General features: G+C 40.8%; 1 protein-coding gene across 1 annotated transcript in view; it reads left to right on the forward strand.

Annotated features, from left to right (window-relative positions):
- asip1 (agouti signaling protein 1) overlaps nt 1-19,775 on the forward strand; it is a 46,097-nt gene extending 26,322 nt beyond the window's left edge. Inside the window, exons 2-4 of the mRNA XM_055160424.1 lie at nt 11,949-12,120; nt 15,485-15,531; nt 19,611-19,775. Of these exons, the coding sequence (XP_055016399.1) occupies nt 11,955-12,120; nt 15,485-15,531; nt 19,611-19,775 (378 nt within the window). The 5' untranslated portion in view covers nt 11,949-11,954. The remainder of the gene's footprint in view (nt 1-11,948; nt 12,121-15,484; nt 15,532-19,610) is intronic.
- Nucleotides 19,776-22,599: the final 2,824 nt, after the last annotated feature.

Consider the following 22,599-nt stretch of genomic DNA (forward strand, 5'->3'; position numbering starts at 1 on the left):
TCTCTTTCACTGACAACACTTCAAAACTTTTCCATGACTTTTTGAATTTGACTGACTGACTCCATGACTTTACGACACCTACATGTGTAAAGTAGATCATCATTTTAGGGCTAAATATGAAATGTTAACCCTGTTTTATAGTTTTTTAACATTCAAAATATGCAAAAAATCCTCAGGCGTCCAGGTAGAATCCATGACAAAGGAGAAATTCAGTTTGTTCAGTTCAGTTCTTCAGATCTGAAGAAGCAGCTGCTGCCAAACGTATTCGACCAAATAAACTTTTGTACGGTTGACAAATAGCATTTCTCCTTTGCCAAACATTCCTTCTTCTTCCTGTCAGATCCTCTCAGTCCATAACGCAGTTTAAGACGAGACTGAAAACTCACCTGTTCGCCCTGGCATTTAGTACGAGCTAGTCAGGTTATCTTGGTGTTTTTATTGTAGTTTTCATGTTTTCTGTGTATATGAATGTGTATATGTATTCTTCTTCTATGTTGTTGACTTGTATGTGAAGCACTTTGGTCAGCTGAAGTTGTTTTAAATGTGCTATATAAAAAAACTTGAATTGAACATTCAAAATCAGTGAATTTATTGTCGTCTCTGTTAAAGAAAAGGCTCATATGTTCTGAAATAATCATAATAGTCTAATGAGAATTTAACAGAACGCTGTAGTTGTGTGAAAGAGATACTAAAATTTCCAAAACTTTCATTGAATTTACAAAATTCCATGACTTTTCCAGGCCTGTAAAATTACATTTTCAAATTCCATGACTTTTCCAGGATTTCCATGACTGTCGGAACCCTGGACATTAAACACAACTATCTTGCATTTGGGTCCAGGTCAAGCTGTAACGGAGGGAAACAGGGGCAGATTTTTTACATTCAAATGTCTCTTATTCAGAAACTAGAGGGACTATTGAAATAAGTAAAGTATCAGAATGTAGGAAAGAGTTACACTCCAACAGGGTAAAGTTAAACCTGTGATATTCTTTCAAGTTGTTGACAAAAAATTAAAAACTCATGTCGGTAACGGAGGGAATGAAATATGCAGCACTTTTTGGGCAATAAATCCAAACAGTGATAACTCTTGGTTCTCACTTACATATCCTTAACAAACTGGTTTGAATATTTGCTTCATATAGTTTTCTACCATATGGTACAAGATTAAGGTTGAAAAAAACTCTTACTTTTTGAGTCATGAGATTTTTTATTAAGAAAGGTCATGGTAACGGAGGGAAAATTGTGCAAACAAGTAGAAGGTGCAGGATTTTGGATAATTTGTCAGTTTTTTCTTCCGAATATTTTAATATTACTTCAAAATGAAAGGAAACTATTTCTATAAAATATGTCAGTCCTTCCAAGCTAAGTTTTATCATTTTAAATAATAATAAAAAAAAAATCATGTACCTTCATCAACAGTTCAAAGATGGAATAACACAAGATATGATGAAATACATCAGTTTATTTACATGATTTTCAGGTCTTTGAAATTTGGGAAATAATTTTTGTTCCATGTTTCATACATGGTCTGTTTAAAACGTATGTAACTTTAGAACCAAAAATGGTACAGAAAAAAGGTGAAACAGTTTCATAAACTAGAGTACATATGTATCTGTTCAATACATTTTTATATCAGATGCATTAACTTGAATTTTTGGCCTTGTTGTTTACTTCTGCTTGACTGGGCCCAATTATTCATTACTGGTGTTTCTGTTGCTCAAAAATAATGTCATGTAGCTGATATTTATACTGTGGAACATTCTAGACAAAGCAATAACATCTCCATGAGGACAAGGTGACGGACCCGCTGCTAGAAATGTTACGCAGTGCACCTTTAAGGACTCTACACTCAATCACACTATGTAATTATCATATACTCATCATGTAATTTCCTCATCCTGTACCAAAGTGTATTCACACACACACACACACACACACACACACACACACACTCTCGTCACCTGAACTCAGACCGAACGAAGCATTTCCCAGAACACATCAGCTCAAATGGCCGTCCAGTTTTTTGTCAATAAAAAAAAACATAATTCCAGTTCATAAAGTCTAGTTCCTTGTATTTGGACATAAAAAATGAGGAAGCTGTCTGCTCACCTTCTGTTCTTATCAAAGCTTTTATGGAGTTTTATGTCTTATTTTTCCTGAGTTCACCTCGGCAGGTTTGAGTTTGTTAAAAGTGGCAATGTCATATAATCATGAAACAACAACAAAGAATTCTAATATAATGAAGAATACTGCAATATAATTAGGGGTGTCAAATTATCGCGTTAATTGCGATTAATTAATTACAGTCATATTTAGCGCGTTATGTTTTTTAATCGTGTTAATCTAATTTTTTATCTCTAACTTTACTGTTTCTGTATGCGAGTTGCTTTATTATTAAACCAGTTTTTATGTGTTGTTGGGACAACAACACACACACACACACACACAAAAAACACATTTATACATTTTTTTATTTCGGTAATTCCACTCATTGTCGGAAACCCACACAAAATGCGCGCAGTAAGAGCGATGTAAACGTCACATTGGCGGCGTCAGTCGCACAATGGACGAGGTGGAAGAGCCAGTAGAACAGAGGCAGCAGTGCACAGGTAAAAACACATTCGTGTCTTGGAAATTATTCTCCCGACGTGAAATATAAAAGAAAATAACAAATATAAAATCGCCTGAAAACAACCTGCATAGACTCATGATGTCTGCACTACTGTCCTATAGTGACCTGCCACATGAGGGGACACGCACACAAACACACACAAACACACACACACAAAACACACACAAACACAAACACACACAAACACACACACACAAACACACACACAAAACACACACACACACACACACACACACAAACACAAACACACACAAACACACACAAACACAACACAAACACACACACACACACACACACAACCTTCATCATCGTCATTAACCTGAGAAACGCGGACCACGTTTCCTTCCGTAGTTACTGCGCGGACACCGACGTGCTCCTGCGTGAGCCGCGTGTGGATCGTGTTTTCTCGCTACGCTGCGTAAACCGCGCTTCCTCCTGTGCCTCTAAACCAGAACTAACACCAAGACTAAAACCAGGACTAACCAGTCAGTCCAGGTCTAAACCAGGACTAAACCAGCTAAACCAGGACTAAAACCAGTGATCTCATATATAAAGCATTTCTCTATCAATAATATTTTTAATATGGTTAAGGAAAGACTGGACTTTTTATTGTCTTTAAGTCGACAAAAGTTATTATGTTCAGATTTCCTCGTCTTTGCTACTTTACAGCAAACAGTTTCTTATTCATGGAGACTTGGGCTCAACAGACCAATTTGGAGAGATTTGTTAAACAATAAATGACTTTATAAAGTCACTTTTTTTAAATCTATATCAGTCTTTTGATCTGCCACAATAATGTAATAATGAATTTAAATGAAAATACCTCAAATTGAAGGCTTTTCTCAGCAATTTTTAGGTGAGATTAAAAAATGAATTAATTCACATAGGGCCAAAAAAAAATCAGATTTAGGTCACTTGAGGCTGCAGTCTGAACGTAGCCTGTGTTCCATCTGAAATGATCCAACCTGTTGACTCAGGATTCGGGTTAAGCAAAACGACCCAACTCTGTGAAAATAACTCAATAAAATGACCCCCTACAGCACAGGTGTCAAACATAAGGCCCGGGGGCCAGATCCGGCCCTCCAAGACCTTTAATGTGGCCCTTGGGTGATTTTCTACTAAAATATTTTAATTATATTTTCTATTAAAATCTTGTTAATTTTCTGTCGGTGTTTATTATATCAGCGTCTCCAGCAGCGTCTCTGTACGTGGCCCCTCCCACCAGAGCAGCACAAATGAAGACTTGTCTCTTTCCAAACGCTCTTAAAGGACGATCGTTTTGACTGTTGACCGTGACACCCTCATCAGAAAAATGTCCAACATGAGAAAAGTGGAGCCGAGTGCAGGATTTTACAACAAAAAAACTGACTTATTCCTATTTGCAAACAAGTTTCAGGTTGTTCATAATATTATATATAATATTATAATAAGAAAGAGTTAATCAATTAAAAAAGATTTCTGTAATAGATTTGTTTTCTCTGCACGAATACTTGAACTTATTGTTATTTTGGGTTTATATGACATGAGTTTCTGATCCGGCCCCTTTGGGATCAAAGTAGGTTGGATACGGCCCCCGGACCAAAATGAGTTTGACACCCCTGGTTTACAGTAAAAAAAAACCCAAAAACCCCAGCATCTTTTAGGGAGTGTGGTCTGAAGTACGGTGGGTAATAATTCTGTAAACAACTCTTCAAAACTCCTATAAAAGTCTTGATAAGAACAGAAGGTGAGCGCTGAGCTTCCTCATTTTTTATGTCCAAATACAACGAACTAGACTCAGGGCAAATATGTTTTTTATGGACAAAAAAACCGAGGGCCATTCAAACTGATTTATTTTGGGAAATGCTTCAGTCTGAGTTCAGATGACAGAACATGCACACATTAAAAGTGAAAAATTGCATAGCTCACTCAGTATAAGGGTCAGATAAAAAAAAACAAAAAAACATGCTGGCGCTACGAGAATAAAGTCGTAACATTTCAACATTAAAGTCGTAATATTATGAGAATAAAGTCATAAGTTTACAGGAATAAAGTTGTAATTTTACAGGAATAAAGTCGTAATTTTACGAGAATAAAGTCGAAGTTAAAATAAAGTCGTAAAATTATGAGAATAAAGTTACAATATTACGAGAATGAAGTCGTAATAAAATCAAAGTCAAAGTGAAAAATGTGGCTGAAGAAGAACCTTGTTTTTCAATATAAAACCAAATATAAGAAAACAAACAACAATTTTCTTCATTTTTTGCACCTCCAGACTGAACCAGGACTGAACCAGGACTAAACCAGGACTAAACCAGGACTAAACCAGGACTAAACCAGGACTGAACCAGGACTGAACCAGGACTGAACCAGGACTGAACCAGACTGAACCAGGACTGAACAGGACTAAACCAGGACTAAAACCAGGAAACCAGGACTAAACCAGGACTGAACCAGGACTAAACCAGGACCAGACCAGACTAACCAGGACTGAACCAGAAACCAGGACTAAACCAGACTAAACCAGGACTAAACCAGGACTAAACCAGGACTGAAACCAGGACTGAACCAGGACTGAAACCAGGACTGAACCAGGACTAAACCAGGACTAACCAGGACCAGACCAGGACTGAAACCAGGACTGAACCAGGACTAACAGACTGAAACCAGGACTGAACCAGGACTAAACCAGGACTAAACCAGGACTAAACCAGGACTGAACCAGGACTGACCAGGACTAACCAGGACTTAAACAGGACTAAACCAGGACTGAACCAGGACTGAACCAGGACTGAACCAGGACTAAACCAGGACTAAACCAGGACTGAACCAGGACTAAACCAGGACTAAACCCAGGACTGAACCAGGACTGAAACCAGGACTAAACCAGGACTGAACCAGGACTGAAACCAGGACTAAACCAGGACTGAACCAGGACTAAACCAGGACTAAACCAGGACTAAACCAGGACTAAACCAGGACTGAACCAGGACTAAACCAGGACTAAACCAGGACTAAACCAGGACTAAACCAGGACTAAACAGGACTGAACAGAGGACTAAACCAGGACTGAACCAGGACTAAACCAGGACTAAACGAGACTCCGGGACCAGACCGAACTGAGACCAGGATTGAGACCGGGAACAGGACCAGGACTGAGACTGGGACTGAGACTGGGACCAGACCAGGACTGAAAATGGTTCAGTCCTGATTCAGTCCTTGTTCAGTCTTGTTTCAGTCCTGGTTCAGTCTTGGTTCAGTCCGTATGCGGCGCATTAGTCTCGCATTTTAAAGTCACGGAAACGCCATCTCCCATTTCCGTGACTTAAACCAGGACTAAACTAGGACTAAACCGTTTTCAGTCCTGGTCTGGTTCTGGTCTCAATCCTGGTCTTTCTGGTTTAGTTCCGGACCTGATTTAGTCCTGATTCAGTCCTTGTTCAGTCGAATGAACGAATGATACACGGTTTCTTCTCCTTTACAAAATGCTCCAAATTCTCCATTCTTCCACTCGTTCAGACTTTCCGAGCAGCTGATGTTCTCATAATATTACCACTTTATTTTGACTACGACTTTATTCTCATAAAATTACTACTTTATTCTCATTTACGACTTTAAAAATTACTACTTTATTCTCATAAGTTTACGACTTTATTCTCATAAAATTACGACTTTATTCTCATAAAATTACTACTTTATTCTCATAAGTTTACGACTTTATTCTCATTAAATTACGACTTTATTCTCTTAAAATTACTACTTTATTCTCTTAAGTTTACGACTTTATTCTCATAAAATTACTACTTTATTCTCTTAAGTTTACGACTTTATTCTCATAAAATTACGACTTTATTCTCATAAAATTACTACTTTATTCTCATAAAATTACTACTTTATTCTCATAAAATTACTACTTTATTCTCATAAGTTTACGACTTTATTCTCATAATATTACGACTTTAATGTTGAAATGTTACGACTTTATTCTCGTAGCGCCAGCATGTTTTTTTTTTATTTTTTATCTGACCCTTATACTCTGTCGCAGATGGCCGACGTCTAAAAGCTTTAAAAAAAAAATTTAAATAACGTTTTGTCAAATATTTTCTTAGTTTGGACCACAGTACACCTTGCATTTGCACCTCTGCAAGAACTTTGGTGTCCGTTTTCTGTTTCATTTGATTCAACTTTCCTGTGAACAGCACCAAAGAAATGACAAGATATCTCTCCAACCAAAACTGCAAAAAAAATATCTGACAAAGGCTTTGTTTTTTTGCTGAAATTTTCTCAAAAAAAAAAAGCTTTTCGACAGTGTGCTATGCATTTTTTCCCTTGCGTTTGCATCTCTACAAGAACTTTGGTGTGCGTTTTCTGTTTCAATTAAGAACTTGCACACACATACACACAAGTATATGATAATTAAATAGTATTATTGAGTCTAGAGTCTTTAAATGTTCCAATATTACACATTTAATAGACAAAAAAGTCTAAGATGAACATTGTGGAGTCATTTTCCTGTCACATTTAGTCCATTTTGATTATAATCACTGTGTCAAATGTGATCAGAAAACATCATCAGATTATTATTTATCTTCAGAATCAGATCAAAAATGACTTCTGCATCTTAAACCGAACCTTTGCTCTTAGTGAAAATACTCCACAAATGTCAAATCTGAGCTGAAAATTGTATAGAAATCCCAGAGAATTCTACATAAAATCTAATTCTATTTCAGCATTGACTGAGGAGGTAAGTAATTTATGTCAAACAGGATCTACTGTAACAATGTGATGGGAAAATCTCCTCTAAATGGTCATTTTAGACCTTTTTTTGCCTATAAAACGTTGAATATTTGAAAACCTAAAGACTCTAAACTCAATAAAACTATTTAATTATCATATACTCATCCAGTAACCACTGTTGGGCAAGTTACTTCAAAACTCTAATGTGTTATTTATGACTTGATACTGTTATTTAAAAGTAATTTATTACATTACAATATTACTGCATTTACCTAGAACTGAACCAGGACTAAACCAGGACTAAACCAGGACTAAACTAGAACTGAACCAAGTCTAAACCAGAACTACATCAGGATTAAACCAGGTCTAAACCAGGACTAAACCAGGACTAAACCAGATCTAAAACAGGACTACACCAGGACTAATCCAGAACTAAACCAGGACTAAACCAGGTCTAGACCAGGTCTAAACCAGGACTAAACTAGGACTAAACTAGGACTACATAAGGACTAAACCAGGTCTAAACCAGGACTAAACCAGGACTAAACCAGGACTAAACCAGATCTAAAACAGGACTACACCAGGACTAATCCAGAACTAAACCAGGACTAAACCAGGTCTAGACCAGGTCTAAACCAGGACTAAACCAGGACTGAACCAAGACTAAACCAGGACTAAACCAGGTCTAAACCAGGACTAAACCAGGACTAAACCAGATCTAAACCAGTACTAAACCAGGACTAAACCAAGACTAAACCAGGACTAAACCAGGACTAAACCAGATCTAAAACAGGACTACACCAGGACTAATCCAGAACTAAACCAGGACTAAACCAGGTCTAGACCAGGTCTAAACCAGGACTAAACCAGGACTGAACCAAGACTAAACCAGGACTAAACAAGGTCTAAACCAGGACTAAACCAGGACTAAACCAGGACTAAACCAGATCTAAACCAGTACTACACCAGGACTAAACCAGGACTAAACCAAGACTAAACCAGGACTAAACCAGATCTAAACCAGGACTAAACCAGGACTAAACCAGGTCTAAACCAGGACTAAACCAGGACTAAACCAGGACTAAACCAGGACTAAACCAGGTCTAAACCAGGTCTAAACCAGGACTAAACTAGGACTAAACTAGGACTACATAAGGACTAAACCAGGTCTAAAACAGTATTATAAAATATATTTTTCCCCCTTTAATGCTGAAATGTAAAAAGCAACACATTACATATTAATTCTTTACTTTTATAACATGTCCGTCCCAACACTGCCTGTACCAAAGTGTGTGTGTTTGTGTTTTCATCATCTGAACTCAGACTCAGGCGTTTCCCAGAACACATCAGTTCAAATGACAGTGTTTTTTTTTTTTTTTTTTTTTTGGTCAATAAAAAACATATTTGCCCTGAGTCTAGTTCGTTGTATTTGGACATAAAAAATGAGGAAGCTCAGCGCTCACCTTCTGTTCTTATCAAGACTTTTATAGGAGTTTTGAAGAGTTGTTCACAGTATTATTACCCACTGTACTTCAGACTACAGAGTTCAACCAGAGGAAATGAAAATACACAGAAAGAGTGCAAATTTAACAAAGTATTATAAGTCTATGTCTCAATAAATAACAAGTAATTAAACCGTAACTTACACTGATGCTTCTATAAACTCATGTTACACTGACCCTTAAAAAAGACTTGACGTGGTATAAAAAGTGTAAAATACTGTTAAAATTATACAATACACTTCAAAGTCTGTGCCTAAAAAAACGTATTATTTATTATTTATTATAAAAAATTCAAATTCCACTCAGATAATATTTGGTATATACATATTCATCGTGACAATTAAAATCCATAGCAAATCTATTAAGGTTAAGTTGAATTTTTATCCTGAAATCCTGAAACTTTTTCCAGGAAAGGCACCATAAACATTCTAATTTATTGGTTTTATTTATTTATTGCTATTATTGCTTTTATTTTATTGTTTTAGGACCAGTATGATTAAATCTGAGCGTTTATTTTATCATTATTATATTATTATTGTTGTTATTATTATGTATTTGTGCAGCACTTTAGAAACAGTTTGTTTGTGAAATGTGTTATATAAATAAAGTAGGACTGGATTGGAAATGGCTGAGAATTTTACACTTCAGTTTGTCGTAGCAGGTGATCTGTTGGAGACACAGAGCTCATCTTGGCCTTAAAGGTTGTATGGAGGATTTTTTTTTAGTTTCAAACTGTCAGTGAAAGATTAAAATACCATTACAGAGACGCAGCAGCTTTGTAATTATGACGACCAAAAAAAAAAAAGAACGAAAATCTATCAACTGTGGACGTGTTGAGGCCAGATAAACATCAGCCAATAGAAAACGAGGCTCCCTCATTTTCTATTGGCTGTTAGGTTGTCAATCAAACTCCCTAGTATAACTGACTCGTCGGAGCGCGGGGATTACGTGGTTTACGCGGCGGTTCTTAGAGGCATTTTCGAACTGTCGCTTCCTCGCATTTCGCACAAAGTTTGTCGCGACGGCGGACGAGAATCCACGACCGGTTCGCCGCAAAAGAAAGTCCGTTTTTGAGGTCGGTGAAAGAAGAAGAGAAGAGGAAAAGGAGCAAAGCCAAACTGAGGTGATTCTCGGAGATCTCGTCCAGCGATGGCGCGACCGAAGCAGACGAAGGGTCTAAAAACTGACGCGTCGGTCGCTGAATTACTTCTAAACAGGTCACTTCAACGGTAATTCTGAACGCGCACAAGGACTGTCGCTGTATTTCTCTTCCCTTAAAAAAATCCTCTATACAACCTTTAAATTGGGAGGGTTTATATTTTCAAATGAAACTGTCATTTGCTGATGTGTCTTTTACCTTTAGTTCAGTAGAGATTGGCAGATTTTAAATGAACAAAATGATTCAAGTGAAGGTGTGTGGAGTTTAAAGCATGAATCTATAATAAAAACTGGATAAGACATTCCCCCCGACTAGTGGCCACTCCAGGTACTGCAGCTTCTGGGAGCGTGGGCCCAAAAAGAATTCTCCCATAGAAGTGCAATGGAATTTTTGGGAATTCAAACTACCCATGTTCGGACGACAGAGCATCCACAACTCTCATAAAGGTCGGATTTTGTAGGATTCTTTTCTATTTTCACAACATAAACCTTTTTACATTTTTAAATCGTCAAAGCCCCTAAATGTTTGCTTTGTAAGACTTAGCCTAGCCTCACTCTGAGCCCGATTGGTCCACACGCTCAAACGCTCCACGCCGTTCATGTTACAGACGTCACACGGGCGGGAGGAGCTCGAATGTACTGAGGAAATAAATGTGGAAAAGGAAAATTATTTTTGGGCCCGTGCACCAGTGTAGCCTGATTCATCAGACGGTTTGACTTTGTGGAAATTGTCTGACCTCGCAGCGTTCATTCACTTGACGGTAGACAGGAACTTTAAAAAAATTTAACCAATCTTTGCTATTTGGTCGTGACGTATGTAATGCGCCGTTAACGGGGCTAAATGTATATTAATCTTTTCCCAAATCCCGTAGGAAGAAGGACAATAACATCTTTCCCCTTGATAAAATTCACCAAATATTCTCTTTGTTCTAGTTTTAAATCCTTGATCTCGGGAATCGTTGCCAACACAGAATGTATGGCTCTTCGCTGATTGGCTGGTGCCCGAACTCGCACTTTCGGGGTTTTTGCGAACCGAAAATTAAATAGAGCGGAGGCACTAGGTGGCACCAGCCTGGCTACTACCAATGAACACAGACCACTGAAAACAACACAACGTCATCTTGGGTGCAGCTTCAGATTTTATTATACTTCCTTACGAGTCCTGACTCGAACTAGGAAGTACGAGCACATAAGTCCTGGTCTCAGGTCTCTGCACTGGCTCCTGTGGCTCAGAGACTTTAAAACAGCTCTGCTTGTACAAGTGTCTCCATGGCCGAGCACCAAAGTCCATCTGTGACATGTTAGTGTCATATGAACATCTCACACTCTGAGGAGCTCAGGGACCAACTCCTGCTGGTGCCCAGAGTCACGAACTAAACAAGGGGAGTCAGAGTTTCAGGTTCATGCAGCTAAAACCTGGAACAGTCTGAACATGTGAGACAGACTCTTCTGTGACGCTGTTTAAATCCAGACTCAAAACATTTCTGTTTAACTGTGCATAAAACTGAAAGGTTTTCATTCCGCACTCTTCTCTCCAATTTATGTCTCTCTTTTTTAATTTTAATCTTCATGATTATTTATGTTTTGATTTGTTTTTATTATGATTTTAATGTATTTCTTATTCTGTAAAGCACTTTGAATTACTTTGTGTACGAATTGTGCTATACAAATAAACTTGCCTTGAATTTTATAGTTCTATGTTTAAAACACAATGAAGCACTTACAGTATGACCACGTGACATCATAAAGTGGAACAGAGTGTTTTCAGTTTGAGAGAAGAACTAAAACAAAACATCTAAAACAAAATCATTTTCTGGTTCAGATTGACACAGGTTTGAACATGACAGAGGTGAGAGCAGATGATCTTCAGGGGCTGAGGGTTCAGACTCTTCACCTCACTGACGTGGCTTAACTAACCGATGTTCACACTTTTCACTCAGACGGAGATGAATCTGTTCCTGTTGCTCGGCTGTCTGCTCCTCATGGCCACGGAGTTCTCCCCAAGCTCCGCCCACATGGTCCCGGAAAACAGCCTCTCCACCAATCACGTGGTCGGATCCAACGCCCTGAGCCAGAGTCTGGACGCCCGCGCGCCGCCTGTGGTCATCGTAGGTCAGTCACACTCTCACACTGTTGGCTGTGGAGGATTATTATATTATGATTATTTTTTTTGTCATAAGTTAGAAGAAGAAACACACAGTTTGTTGACGTCAATGCTTGGCGTCTTTGTATGATTTTAAAACTTTGGATACAGTAATGAATTTCTGGCCAATTAAATAATAAAGAAACTATTTTTATTTTAAGATGATTGCCTCCCTTGGATTTGTTTATTTAGACGCCAGAGACAAGAGCATCACTTACTTTCTCTGGACCTTCATCTCTCAGCGGGGATTTAACCCCAACAATACTGGAATTTTGTTTTATTTCATTCACATGTTTAACGCAAACCTGAATTTTTAGGTGAAGTGTCAAACAGAAAACACTCTGTTCCACCTTGTGATGTCATGTGGTAATACAGGAAGTGCTCTACTGTGGTTTTAAACTCTTAACAAGATGTTAACTTAAAGTTTAGTTTATTTATTTAATGAGACAGGGACAGTGCACAATCTACATCTGGAGTGTCAAACTCAAATTCACAGAGGCCGAAAAGAAAAACTGGAACTAAATATTTATTGAAAAATTTCAACAACATCTGCATGTTTTCTCTTCTTTCGAGATATGTAATTTTAAAGCTTTTCTTATAAATGTTTAATAATAGTTTTGCTTAAACACTGAATCCAGAACAAGCAGAATATAAAATAATAACAACATTTTAAATAAATACCGTATTTTCCGGGCTATTAGACGCGCTCTTAAGCCTCTAACCGCATCAAAAAACAACTGCTCGCCCCTCAATCCAGAGCGCCCCATACACAAATCCACTCGAGTGTCCCAGCAGGACTTCAGTAAACTACAAAGCCGCACCACCCGCAGAACATACAAACACACACGGAGCAGACAGCGACCGCACAGCGAAAAACACCCACAGACACACTCATCACTCCACGCCGACGAGGAACAGAACAGAGGAACGAACCGAAAAAGCGAGTGCAATGTGCCACTTCTAGACACGACTGAACAACTGAGTCACTGCGAACACGCCGACAATCCAGCGATCCCAGACAGCACCTCCCTACACGCCACAACTGAACAAAGCCCAGAGTCACCGTGAACGAACAAACAAACAAAACCACTCACCCATCACACTGTTGTGGTTTCCTTTAAAGTCCGATGCGGTTTATTTGTGAAAAAAGTTCGAAATAGACCATTTAATGACAGTGTGTTTTATAATCCAGAGCGCCTAATAGTGCGGAAAATACAGTAAATACAGTAATGTCTCTGTAGACCAGGGGTGTCAAACTCATTTTGGTCCAGGGGCCGTATCCAACCTACTTTGATCCCAAAGGGGCCGGATCAGAAAACTCATGTCATATAAACCCCAAAAATAACAATAAGTTCAAATATTTGTGCAGAGAAACACAAATCTATTACAGAAATCTTTTTTTAATTGATGAACTCTTTCTTTTACAAAATATTATAATATTACGAACAACCTGAAACTTTAAGAAAAATGCAATTTCAACACAATGTTTTAATATGAACTTGTATGTAAATAGGAATAAGTCCATTTTTGTTGGAAAATCCTGCACTCGGCTCCACTTTTCTCATGTTGGACATTTTTCTGATGAGGGTGTCACGGTCAACAGTCAAAACGATCGTCCTTTAAGAGCGTTTGGAAAGAGACAAGTCTTCATTTGTGCTGCTCTGGTGGGAGGGGCCACGTACAGAGACGCTGGAGACGCTGCTGTGATAAACACCACAGAAAATTACCAATATTTTAATAGAAAATATAATTAAAATATTTTAGTAGAAAATCAGCTGAGGGCCAGATTAAAGGTCTTGGAGGGCCGGATCTGGCCCCCGGGCCGTATGTTTGACACCTGTACTGTAGACTAACTCTAATACATATTTGACATGTCTGATCTACATTAACCTTGACAGGAGAGATGCATGTACCAGGTTTTAACGCCAGGGCTAATTTCCCTGTCGTCCCTGGGCAGGTTGATGTTACAGCTCAAAGACAGATACAAAGAGAATGTCTTTATAATGTTTGGCATCTTAACAATTCTGTATCATTATTCACTCCCAGTTCTTTCAGCATCTTTAAACCATCATCCTTTATCAATATCATCATTCGGTTCATTCACTCCAGAACATCACACTCTCTCCAGACACTCATCAGTCCACACTAGGCCCAGGTTTTGTTTGAAATGGAGCCACTGTTTCTCCAGGTGTGAGAAAGTGCTGTAGTTTGTCCATGTGATGAGCTCTGTTGGCTTCGCATAAAAAGGCTGAGTTTCCAAATGCCGTCCTGCGTTTGTGGATAATCCGTGTATCATTCATTCATTTGTTTTTCAATATTAAATCCAAAAATAAGAAAACGAAATAACAACAGTTTTCTTCATTATTTGTCTCCAAAACCAAAATGAAAAAAACAGATAACGATTCCTTTTTTCAGTTTTTGATTTTGTGTTTAAATGAAGAATGGAAAAAACTGAGGTGGTGCAAAGCATCCGACTGACGCTTTCACACCAACGAAAACGAACCGAACTAAAAGCTTTTGGTTCAAATGGACCAGGTCCGAGACCAGACCGGGACCAGAGAGCTAATGAGACTGGGACCAGACCAGGACCAGACCGGGACCAGACTGGAGGCTCAGAGCCCACGGCAGGGCCGGAGCTCGAAGCTGAGGCTCGGAGTCAAAGCTCGGAGTCCGCTCTGGTCCCGGTCTGGTCCTGGTCTGGTCCTGGTCTGGTCTCGGACCTGGATCAGTCCTGGTTCAGTCCGTACGCAGGTGCAAAAGTTCGGCATCGCAGTCACGGACGTCACGTAAATGAGAAACGGTCGTTATCCGTTTTTTCCATTCTTCATTTAAACACAAAATCAAAAACTGAAAAAAACAAATCATTATCCGTTTTTTCATTTTGGTTTTGGAGACAAATAATGAAGAAAACAGTTGTTTTTTCATTTTCTTATTTTTGGTTTTATATTGAAAAACGATTGAACACAGATTGTGGATCCTGCACTCGCCGCTCACAGTGGATCGAGCGGCTCAGGAGGAGGTTTCAGAGCTAAAACATGACATCACAAGGTGGAACAGAACATTTTGAGCTTCGGAGATGCAGACAGACTCATAATAAAAATTACATAAATGTGTGAATGAAACAAAATGCAACTCCTGGTTTGTTTTTGAGGAGGTAACAACATTATTACATGACTTTAAGCTCACAGAAGTCAATTTTGTGTAATGTGGGATCTTTGAATATTTACCAAAGTGGGTCAAATTTACTCAGATACAGTTGTGGTTTTTAGGCAGTAGTTTTATTGCATTTTTTTGTATCGGCTTAAATAATTAGTTTTTGATCTTTCGTTACAGAATTACCAAAAGTAAAGAAAAATAAAGGAGCAAAGAAACAGAAAAAGGTAAGAACAACAAATAATACCATTTAAGATTTGAGTACAAGCTACAATCTAAATAAAAGTTACTGGTAAATCTAAGTAAATCTTGGTCGGAAGTTTCCCGCTGTAGATTTGCAGAACTTTCGGTTAATGAATTTTCTGTGGCAAAGTGTCTGTGGAAATGTTTTGCGTATTCGAAATCTGCCTCATCACCAAATCTTCAACCAGTAAGTCGACAAAGATTCAAAGATAAAAGAAAAATTTATCCACAACTATCAAGGTACAGAGTTCCAATAGTCATAGAAATCATGGAAAAGCCAATGAAGTTTGTAAATTCAATGAAAGTTTTGGAAAAGTCGTGGAATTTTAGCATCTCTTTCATGCAGCTACATCGTTCTGTTAAGTTCTCGTTAGACTATTATGATTATTTCCGAACTTTTGCGCCTTTTGTTTAAAAGAGACGACAATAAATGCACTGACAATATTTTGAATGTTAAAAAACTATAAACCAAACCATAAGGTGAGTGGAAAGGATTAACATTTCATATTTAGCCCTAAAAGTTTGATCAATTCTACACATTCAGGTGCCGTAAAATCTTGGAAAATTTACTTTAGGTCATGAAAAAGTCATGGAAATTTTGAAATTTTGTCAGTGAAAACGAGTGGGAACCCTGAAGACGAAAGACAAAACTTAATGTTATTGTTTCCTGTAGATGTCTTGTATTCGAACTGCACAAATCTCTCTGTCTCTGCTGATATCGACATCATGAAATCGATTTTTTATTTTAATTCTAGCATCAGTCTGAGTGAACGAGTTACTTATGTTTTATTCATGACCATAATGTGAGTTTTTCTCAGTAGTTCACTAATGCCGGGCGAACACTGTGCGATATTTTCGGTCGTGTCACTCTGCTCCAGCTTAAACTGTACGACCAAATCACAGGGTTTAAAAGTTCACGGCTCACGAATCATGTTCTCACACTGAACGAACCGATGCTCGGATGTGACCTGCCTGCGCACACTGAACGTTCACATAACGACCGGAGTTGTTGTTCCGGAAGAAGAAAACCACAGAATTAGAAAACCACAGACGTGCGGAGACACAACGCTGATCCAGGAAAAAAACAGACGCGCTGCCTTGGCAATTTGTGCCATTCTCTGCACAGTGTGGGAAATATTATGTGTTGGTCATGCTAATTCACCCAATATTATGGACTTTGGAATGACAACAGGGTGGAAAACACGTATGACTATCTATAGGTCTATATAACATGTTTTTTCTGTACTTGGAGTGCCATATAGAACATGTTTTTCTGGACTTTGAGTGCCATAAAGAACATGTTTTTCTGGACTTTGAGTGCCACGAAGCAGAAAAACTGACATATGTGGACCCCGTGGCATGTTCCCACCCATGATAAGGTGCACTGGGTCAGCAGTATTGTTCATTTTCTTGCTGTATATGCTAAATCAACAAGTTAATGTTTTGTCAAGATGTAGTATAAAGCTACCCCTGATTTTGAGTTGGTCAGAGGCGTCGTTCCGGGGTGACAGTTGTACTTGGTAATCAACTTGAATCCCTCTCAATGGAAAATGCTGAAATAAAGTGGCCTGTTCTCTCGGATTCTCCATCTCCTGTGCTTCTTTTTAGGACACGCATTGAACCTTCCGAAAAAACCCACAGCAGACAAGCTCAAAAAGAAGAGGCGACGAATATGGTCAAAGAAATGTCTGGGCAGAGGTGGGCAGACGTGGGCAGTACAGGTTGTCAGTTCTTCAGAAGGAACTGGTGGTAAAGTAGCATCAAGTTTTTCACCAAACTTGTGTTCTGTGTTGCTCGATTACCTGCGCCTCCACGTCCTGTGTCCAAAACACTCGAAGTCGACATCGTCCTCCACAATCTCATATCCTGCCTCTTCTTCTGTGTTCGCACATGTTCAGTCTGACAGATTCTGGCAAATCGGCTCGTGGAACGACTTCAACAGAGCGAAACCCTCACGAGAGGCGACGGGATTTGAAACAAGTTTGATTTTCTTGCGACCTACGAATGCCGATCGGGAGCTGGTCGTGAGGTATTAATCTGTTCTCTTTTATCCATGTTTATTACACAAAGCACGACACGCGATGAAGCCAAAACTCGGCCCGATCCCCAAAGTAATCGCACAAGTGAAAAATCATCCCAAAAAGGATCAAAAATCGTGAAAATGCTTGTTGTTGTTCACCTTTAAGCTTTCATTTTTCTCACATTTATAGTTGTGGACAGAACGATTATCCTTTGTCGACCTTGTTGGATGAAGATTTGGCGATGGGGCAAATTTATGAAGCTGGTGGAAAATACGTACAGCCTGATTCATCAGACGGTTTCACTTCATCGAGACGTTTGTAATGCACCAAATCCCGTAGGAAGAAGGGCGGTAAAGTCTTTCCCCTTGATAAAATTCACCAAACATTCTCTTTGTTCCGGCTTTAAATCCTCGATCTCGGGAATCGTCGGCAACACAGAATGTCTGTCTTCGTCTACATCAGGGGTGTCCAAACTTTTTAAATCAGTCCAAACACAGACGAAGCAGAGGCTGATCGAGGGCCGTAGACTGATGCTCAGTACAGTGAATAATTGATATTTGTGCATGTTTAACACATTAGCTCTCCCATCAGGCAGAAGATTGCGCCACCTACAGGCCAGGACCACGAGACTACGGAACAGTTTTTATCCTGATGCCGTTAGACAGATTAATTCTGTCAGAAAAAAACACTACAAAACAGCACTGACTTGGAACGCACTTTAGAAAATGGGGGCGGGTTGATATACAATATTTTTAACTATTTTATTCTTGTTATAACTATTTATTCTTATTGTTATCTGTGCTGCTGTTGACCTGGACCTGAGTGCATTGTTTCGTTTCTGTGTATTTTTTATACTGGAATGACAAATAAATCTGATTCTGATTCTGAGAATGAGCCATCATCCATCTTTATTCATGCTAAGATCCTCAAAACCACACACTAAATGTTAAATATTGGCTTTATCAAGGTAGATTTTCAAAAAAAACTTGCAATATAAAGTTAATTTTTCATTGATGTAAAGTAATTTGGGCCAATTCTCCTGGAAGCCTGAGGGCCAAGAAAAATGTGTCTTCCCATGGACCATAGTTTGGACATTCCTGGTCTACATCCATCTCGACCGCTTTGTTTACTGTTGTGCTGTTCCACAAAATGGACCCAGACAGACGCTTGAGTTTGACGTCATGGCTTCACAGCTCTTCTCTGATTGGTCGGTGCACAGTCTACAACTTCTGGGGTTCTTGAAAACCGTCTAGTGCACAGGTGTCAAACATACGGCCCGGGGGCCAGATCCGGCCCTCCAAGACCTTTAATCTGGCCCTCGGCTGATTTTCTACTAAAATATTGTTAATTTTCTGCGGTGTTTATTATATCAGCGTCTCCAGTGTCTCTGTACGTGGCCCCTCCCACCAGTGCAGCACAAATGAAGACTTGTCTCTTTCCAAACGCTCTTAAAGGACGATCGTTTTGACTGTTGACCGTGACCCTCATCAGAAAAATGTCCAACATGAGAAAAGTGGAGCCGAGTGCAGGATTTTCCAAGAAAAACTGACTTATTCCTATTTACATACAAGTTCAAGTTAAAACATTGTGTTGAAATTGGATTTTTCTTAAAGTTTCAGGTTGTTCATAATATTATAATATTTTGTGAAAGAAAGACTTCATCAATAAAAAAATGTTTCTGTAATAGATTTGCGTTTCTCTGCACAAATATTTGAACTTAATGTTATTTTTGGGGTTTATATGACATGAGTTTTCTGATCCGGCCCCTTTGAGATCAAAGTAGATTGGATATGGCCCCCAGACCAAAATGAGTTTCACACCCCTGGTCTAGTGTATTCCTGATTCCTGACCTAGTCGCTGGAGAGAAATGAAATTGAGCGGAGACACAAGGTGGCACCAGCCTGACTAGGATACGTGAGATATTTTGCCACTGAAAACCATTAACCTTAAGTTCTACAAAGCTACAGCGCAGAGACCAGACAGACCGTTGTAAAAAAGGTCTGTTGATATAATCTCGACTCTCTTCTTCTTTTCTCGTGCAGAATAAGAAACCGGCGCGTAAACAGCTTCCGCCGCCGCCGAACTGCATCCCTGTGGGCAGCAGCTGTAAGTCGGCGAACTCCGTGTGCTGTGATTTCTGCGCCTTCTGTCAGTGCCGACTCTTCAAGACCGTGTGCTACTGTCGCATGGGAAACCCACGCTGCTGAGACCAAGACCGGACCTGAGACTAAGACCGGACCAGAGACTAAGACCGGACCTGAGACCGGATCAAAGACCGGACCAGAGACTAAGACCAGAGACCAGACCAGAGACTAGAGACCAAGACCGGACCAGAGACAAAGACCGGACCTGAGACCGGATCAAAGACCGGACCAGAGACTAAGACCGGACCTGAGACCAAAGACCGGACCTGAGACTGGATCAAAGACCGGACCAGAGACTAAGACCGGACCTGAGACCAAAGACCGGACCTGAGACTGAGACCAGAGACCAGACCAGAGACTAGAGACCAAGACCGGACCTGAGACTGGATCAAAAACCAGACCAGAGACTAAGACCGGACCTGAGACCAAAGACCGGACCTGAGACTGAGACCAGAGACCAGACCAGAGACCAAAGACGGACCTGAGACCAAAGACCGGACCTGAGACTAAGACCGGACCTGAGACCGAAGACCGGACCTGAGACCGGATCAAAGACCGGACCAGAGACTAAGACCGGACCTGAGACCAAAGACCGGACCTGAGACTGAGACCAGAGACCAGACCTGAGACCAAAGACCGGACCTGAGACTGGATCAAAGACCAGACCAGAGACTAAGACCGGACCTGAGACTGGATCAAAGACCGGACCAGAGACTAAGACCGGACCTGAGACTGGATCAAAGACCAGACCAGAGACTAAGACCGGACCTGAGACTGGATCAAAGACCGGACCAGAGACTAAGACCGGACCTGAGACCAAAGACCGGACCTGAGACTGGATCAAAGACCAGACCAGAGACCAAGACCGGACCTGAGACCAAAGACCGGACCTGAGACTGGATCAAAAACCGGACCAGAGACTAAGACCGGACCTGAGACCGGATCAAAGACCGGACCAGAGACCAAGACCGGACCTGAGACCAAAGACCGGACCTGAGACTGGATCAAAAACCAGACCAGAGACTAAGACCGGACCTGAGACTGGATCAAAGACCGGACCAGAGACTAAGACCGGACCTGAGACCAAAGACCGGACCTGAGACTGAGACCAGAGACCAGACCAGAGACCAAAGACCGGACCTGAGACTGAGACCAGAGACCAGACCAGAGACCAAAGACCGGACCTGAGACCAAAGACCGGACCTGAGACTGGATCAAAAACCAGACCAGAGACTAAGACCAGACCTGAGACCAAAGACCGGACCTGAGACTGAGACCAGAGACCAGACCAGGGACCAAGACCAGACCTGAGACTGAGACCAGAGACCAGACCTGAGACTGAGACCAGAGACCAGACCAGAGACCAAGACCAGACCTGAGACTGAGACCAGAGACCAGACCAGAGACCAAGACCAGACCTGAGACTGAGACCAGAGACCAGACCAGAGACCAAAGACCGGACCTGAGACCAAAGACCGGACCTGAGACCAAAGACCGGACCTGAGACCAAAGACCGGACCTGAGACTGGATCAAAAACCAGACCAGAGACTAAGACCGGACTTGAGACCAAAGACCGGACCTGAGACCGAGACCAGAGACCAGACCAGAGACTAGAGACCAAGACCGGACCTGAGACTGAGACGAGAGACCAGACCAGAGACCAAGACCGGACCTGAGACCTAGACCAAGACTGGATCTGAGACCGGTCCAAAGACCAGACCTGAGACCAAGACCAGAGATCAGACCTGAGACTGGGCTAAAGACTGCACCTGAGATTGAACCAAAGACCGGACCTGAGACCAAGACCAGAGACCAAGAATGGATCTGAGACCAAAGTCCGGACCTGTGATTGGACCAAAAACTGGACCAAAGACCTGTGATTGGACCAAAGACCGGACCTGTGATTGGACCAAAGCCCGGACCTGAGACCAAGACCAGAGGCCAAGAGCGGACCTGAGACTGGACCAAAGACCGGACCTGTGATTGGACCAAAGACCGGACCTGAGATTGAACCAAAGACCGGTTCCGAGACCAAGACTGGACCTGAGATTGGACCAAAGACCGGACCTTAGATGAACACCAGAGACCAGACCAGAGAGACCGGACTAGACACAAGACCAGACTAGAGCCTGGACCAAAGACCAGACCAGAGACCGGACCTGAGACCAGACCAGAGATTGGACCAGAGAACAGACCAGACTAGAGACCAAAACTGAGATTGGACCACAGACCTGAGACTGGACCAGAGACCTGAAACCAGACCCAAGACTAGACCAAAGACCAGACCAAAGACCAGACCAAAGACTGGACCAAAGACCAGACCAAAGACCAGACCAAAGACCAGACCAAAGACCAGACCAAAGACCGGACCAAAGACCAGACCAAAGACTAGACCAAAGACCAGACCAAAGACTGGACCAAAGACCGGACCAAAGACTAGACCAAAGACTAGACCAAAGACCAGACCAAAGACTAGACCAAAGACCAGACCAAAGACTAGACCAAAGACCAGACCAAAGACTAGACCAAAGGCCAGACCAAAGACTAGACCAAAGACCAGACCAAAGACTGGACCAAAGACCAGACCAAAGACCAGACCAAAGACTGGACCAAAGACCAGACCTGAGACCAGACCAGAGATTGGACCAGAGAACAGACTAGAGACCAAAACTGAGATTGGACCACAGACCTGAGACTGGACCAGAGACCTGAAACCAGACCCAAGACTAGACCAAAGACCAGACCAAAGACCAGACCAAAGACCAGACCAAAGACTGGATCAAAGACCAGACCAAAGACCAGACCAAAGACTAGACCAAAGACCAGACCAAAGACTAGACCAAAGACCAGACCAAAGACTGGACCAAAGACCAGACCAAAGACCAG

The sequence above is a fragment of the Boleophthalmus pectinirostris genome, unplaced genomic scaffold (genome assembly GCF_026225935.1).
Source record: "Boleophthalmus pectinirostris isolate CB_2022bp ecotype Guang Dong unplaced genomic scaffold, ASM2622593v1 HiC_scaffold_3, whole genome shotgun sequence".
Taxonomy (NCBI): Eukaryota; Metazoa; Chordata; class Actinopteri; order Gobiiformes; family Gobiidae; genus Boleophthalmus; species Boleophthalmus pectinirostris.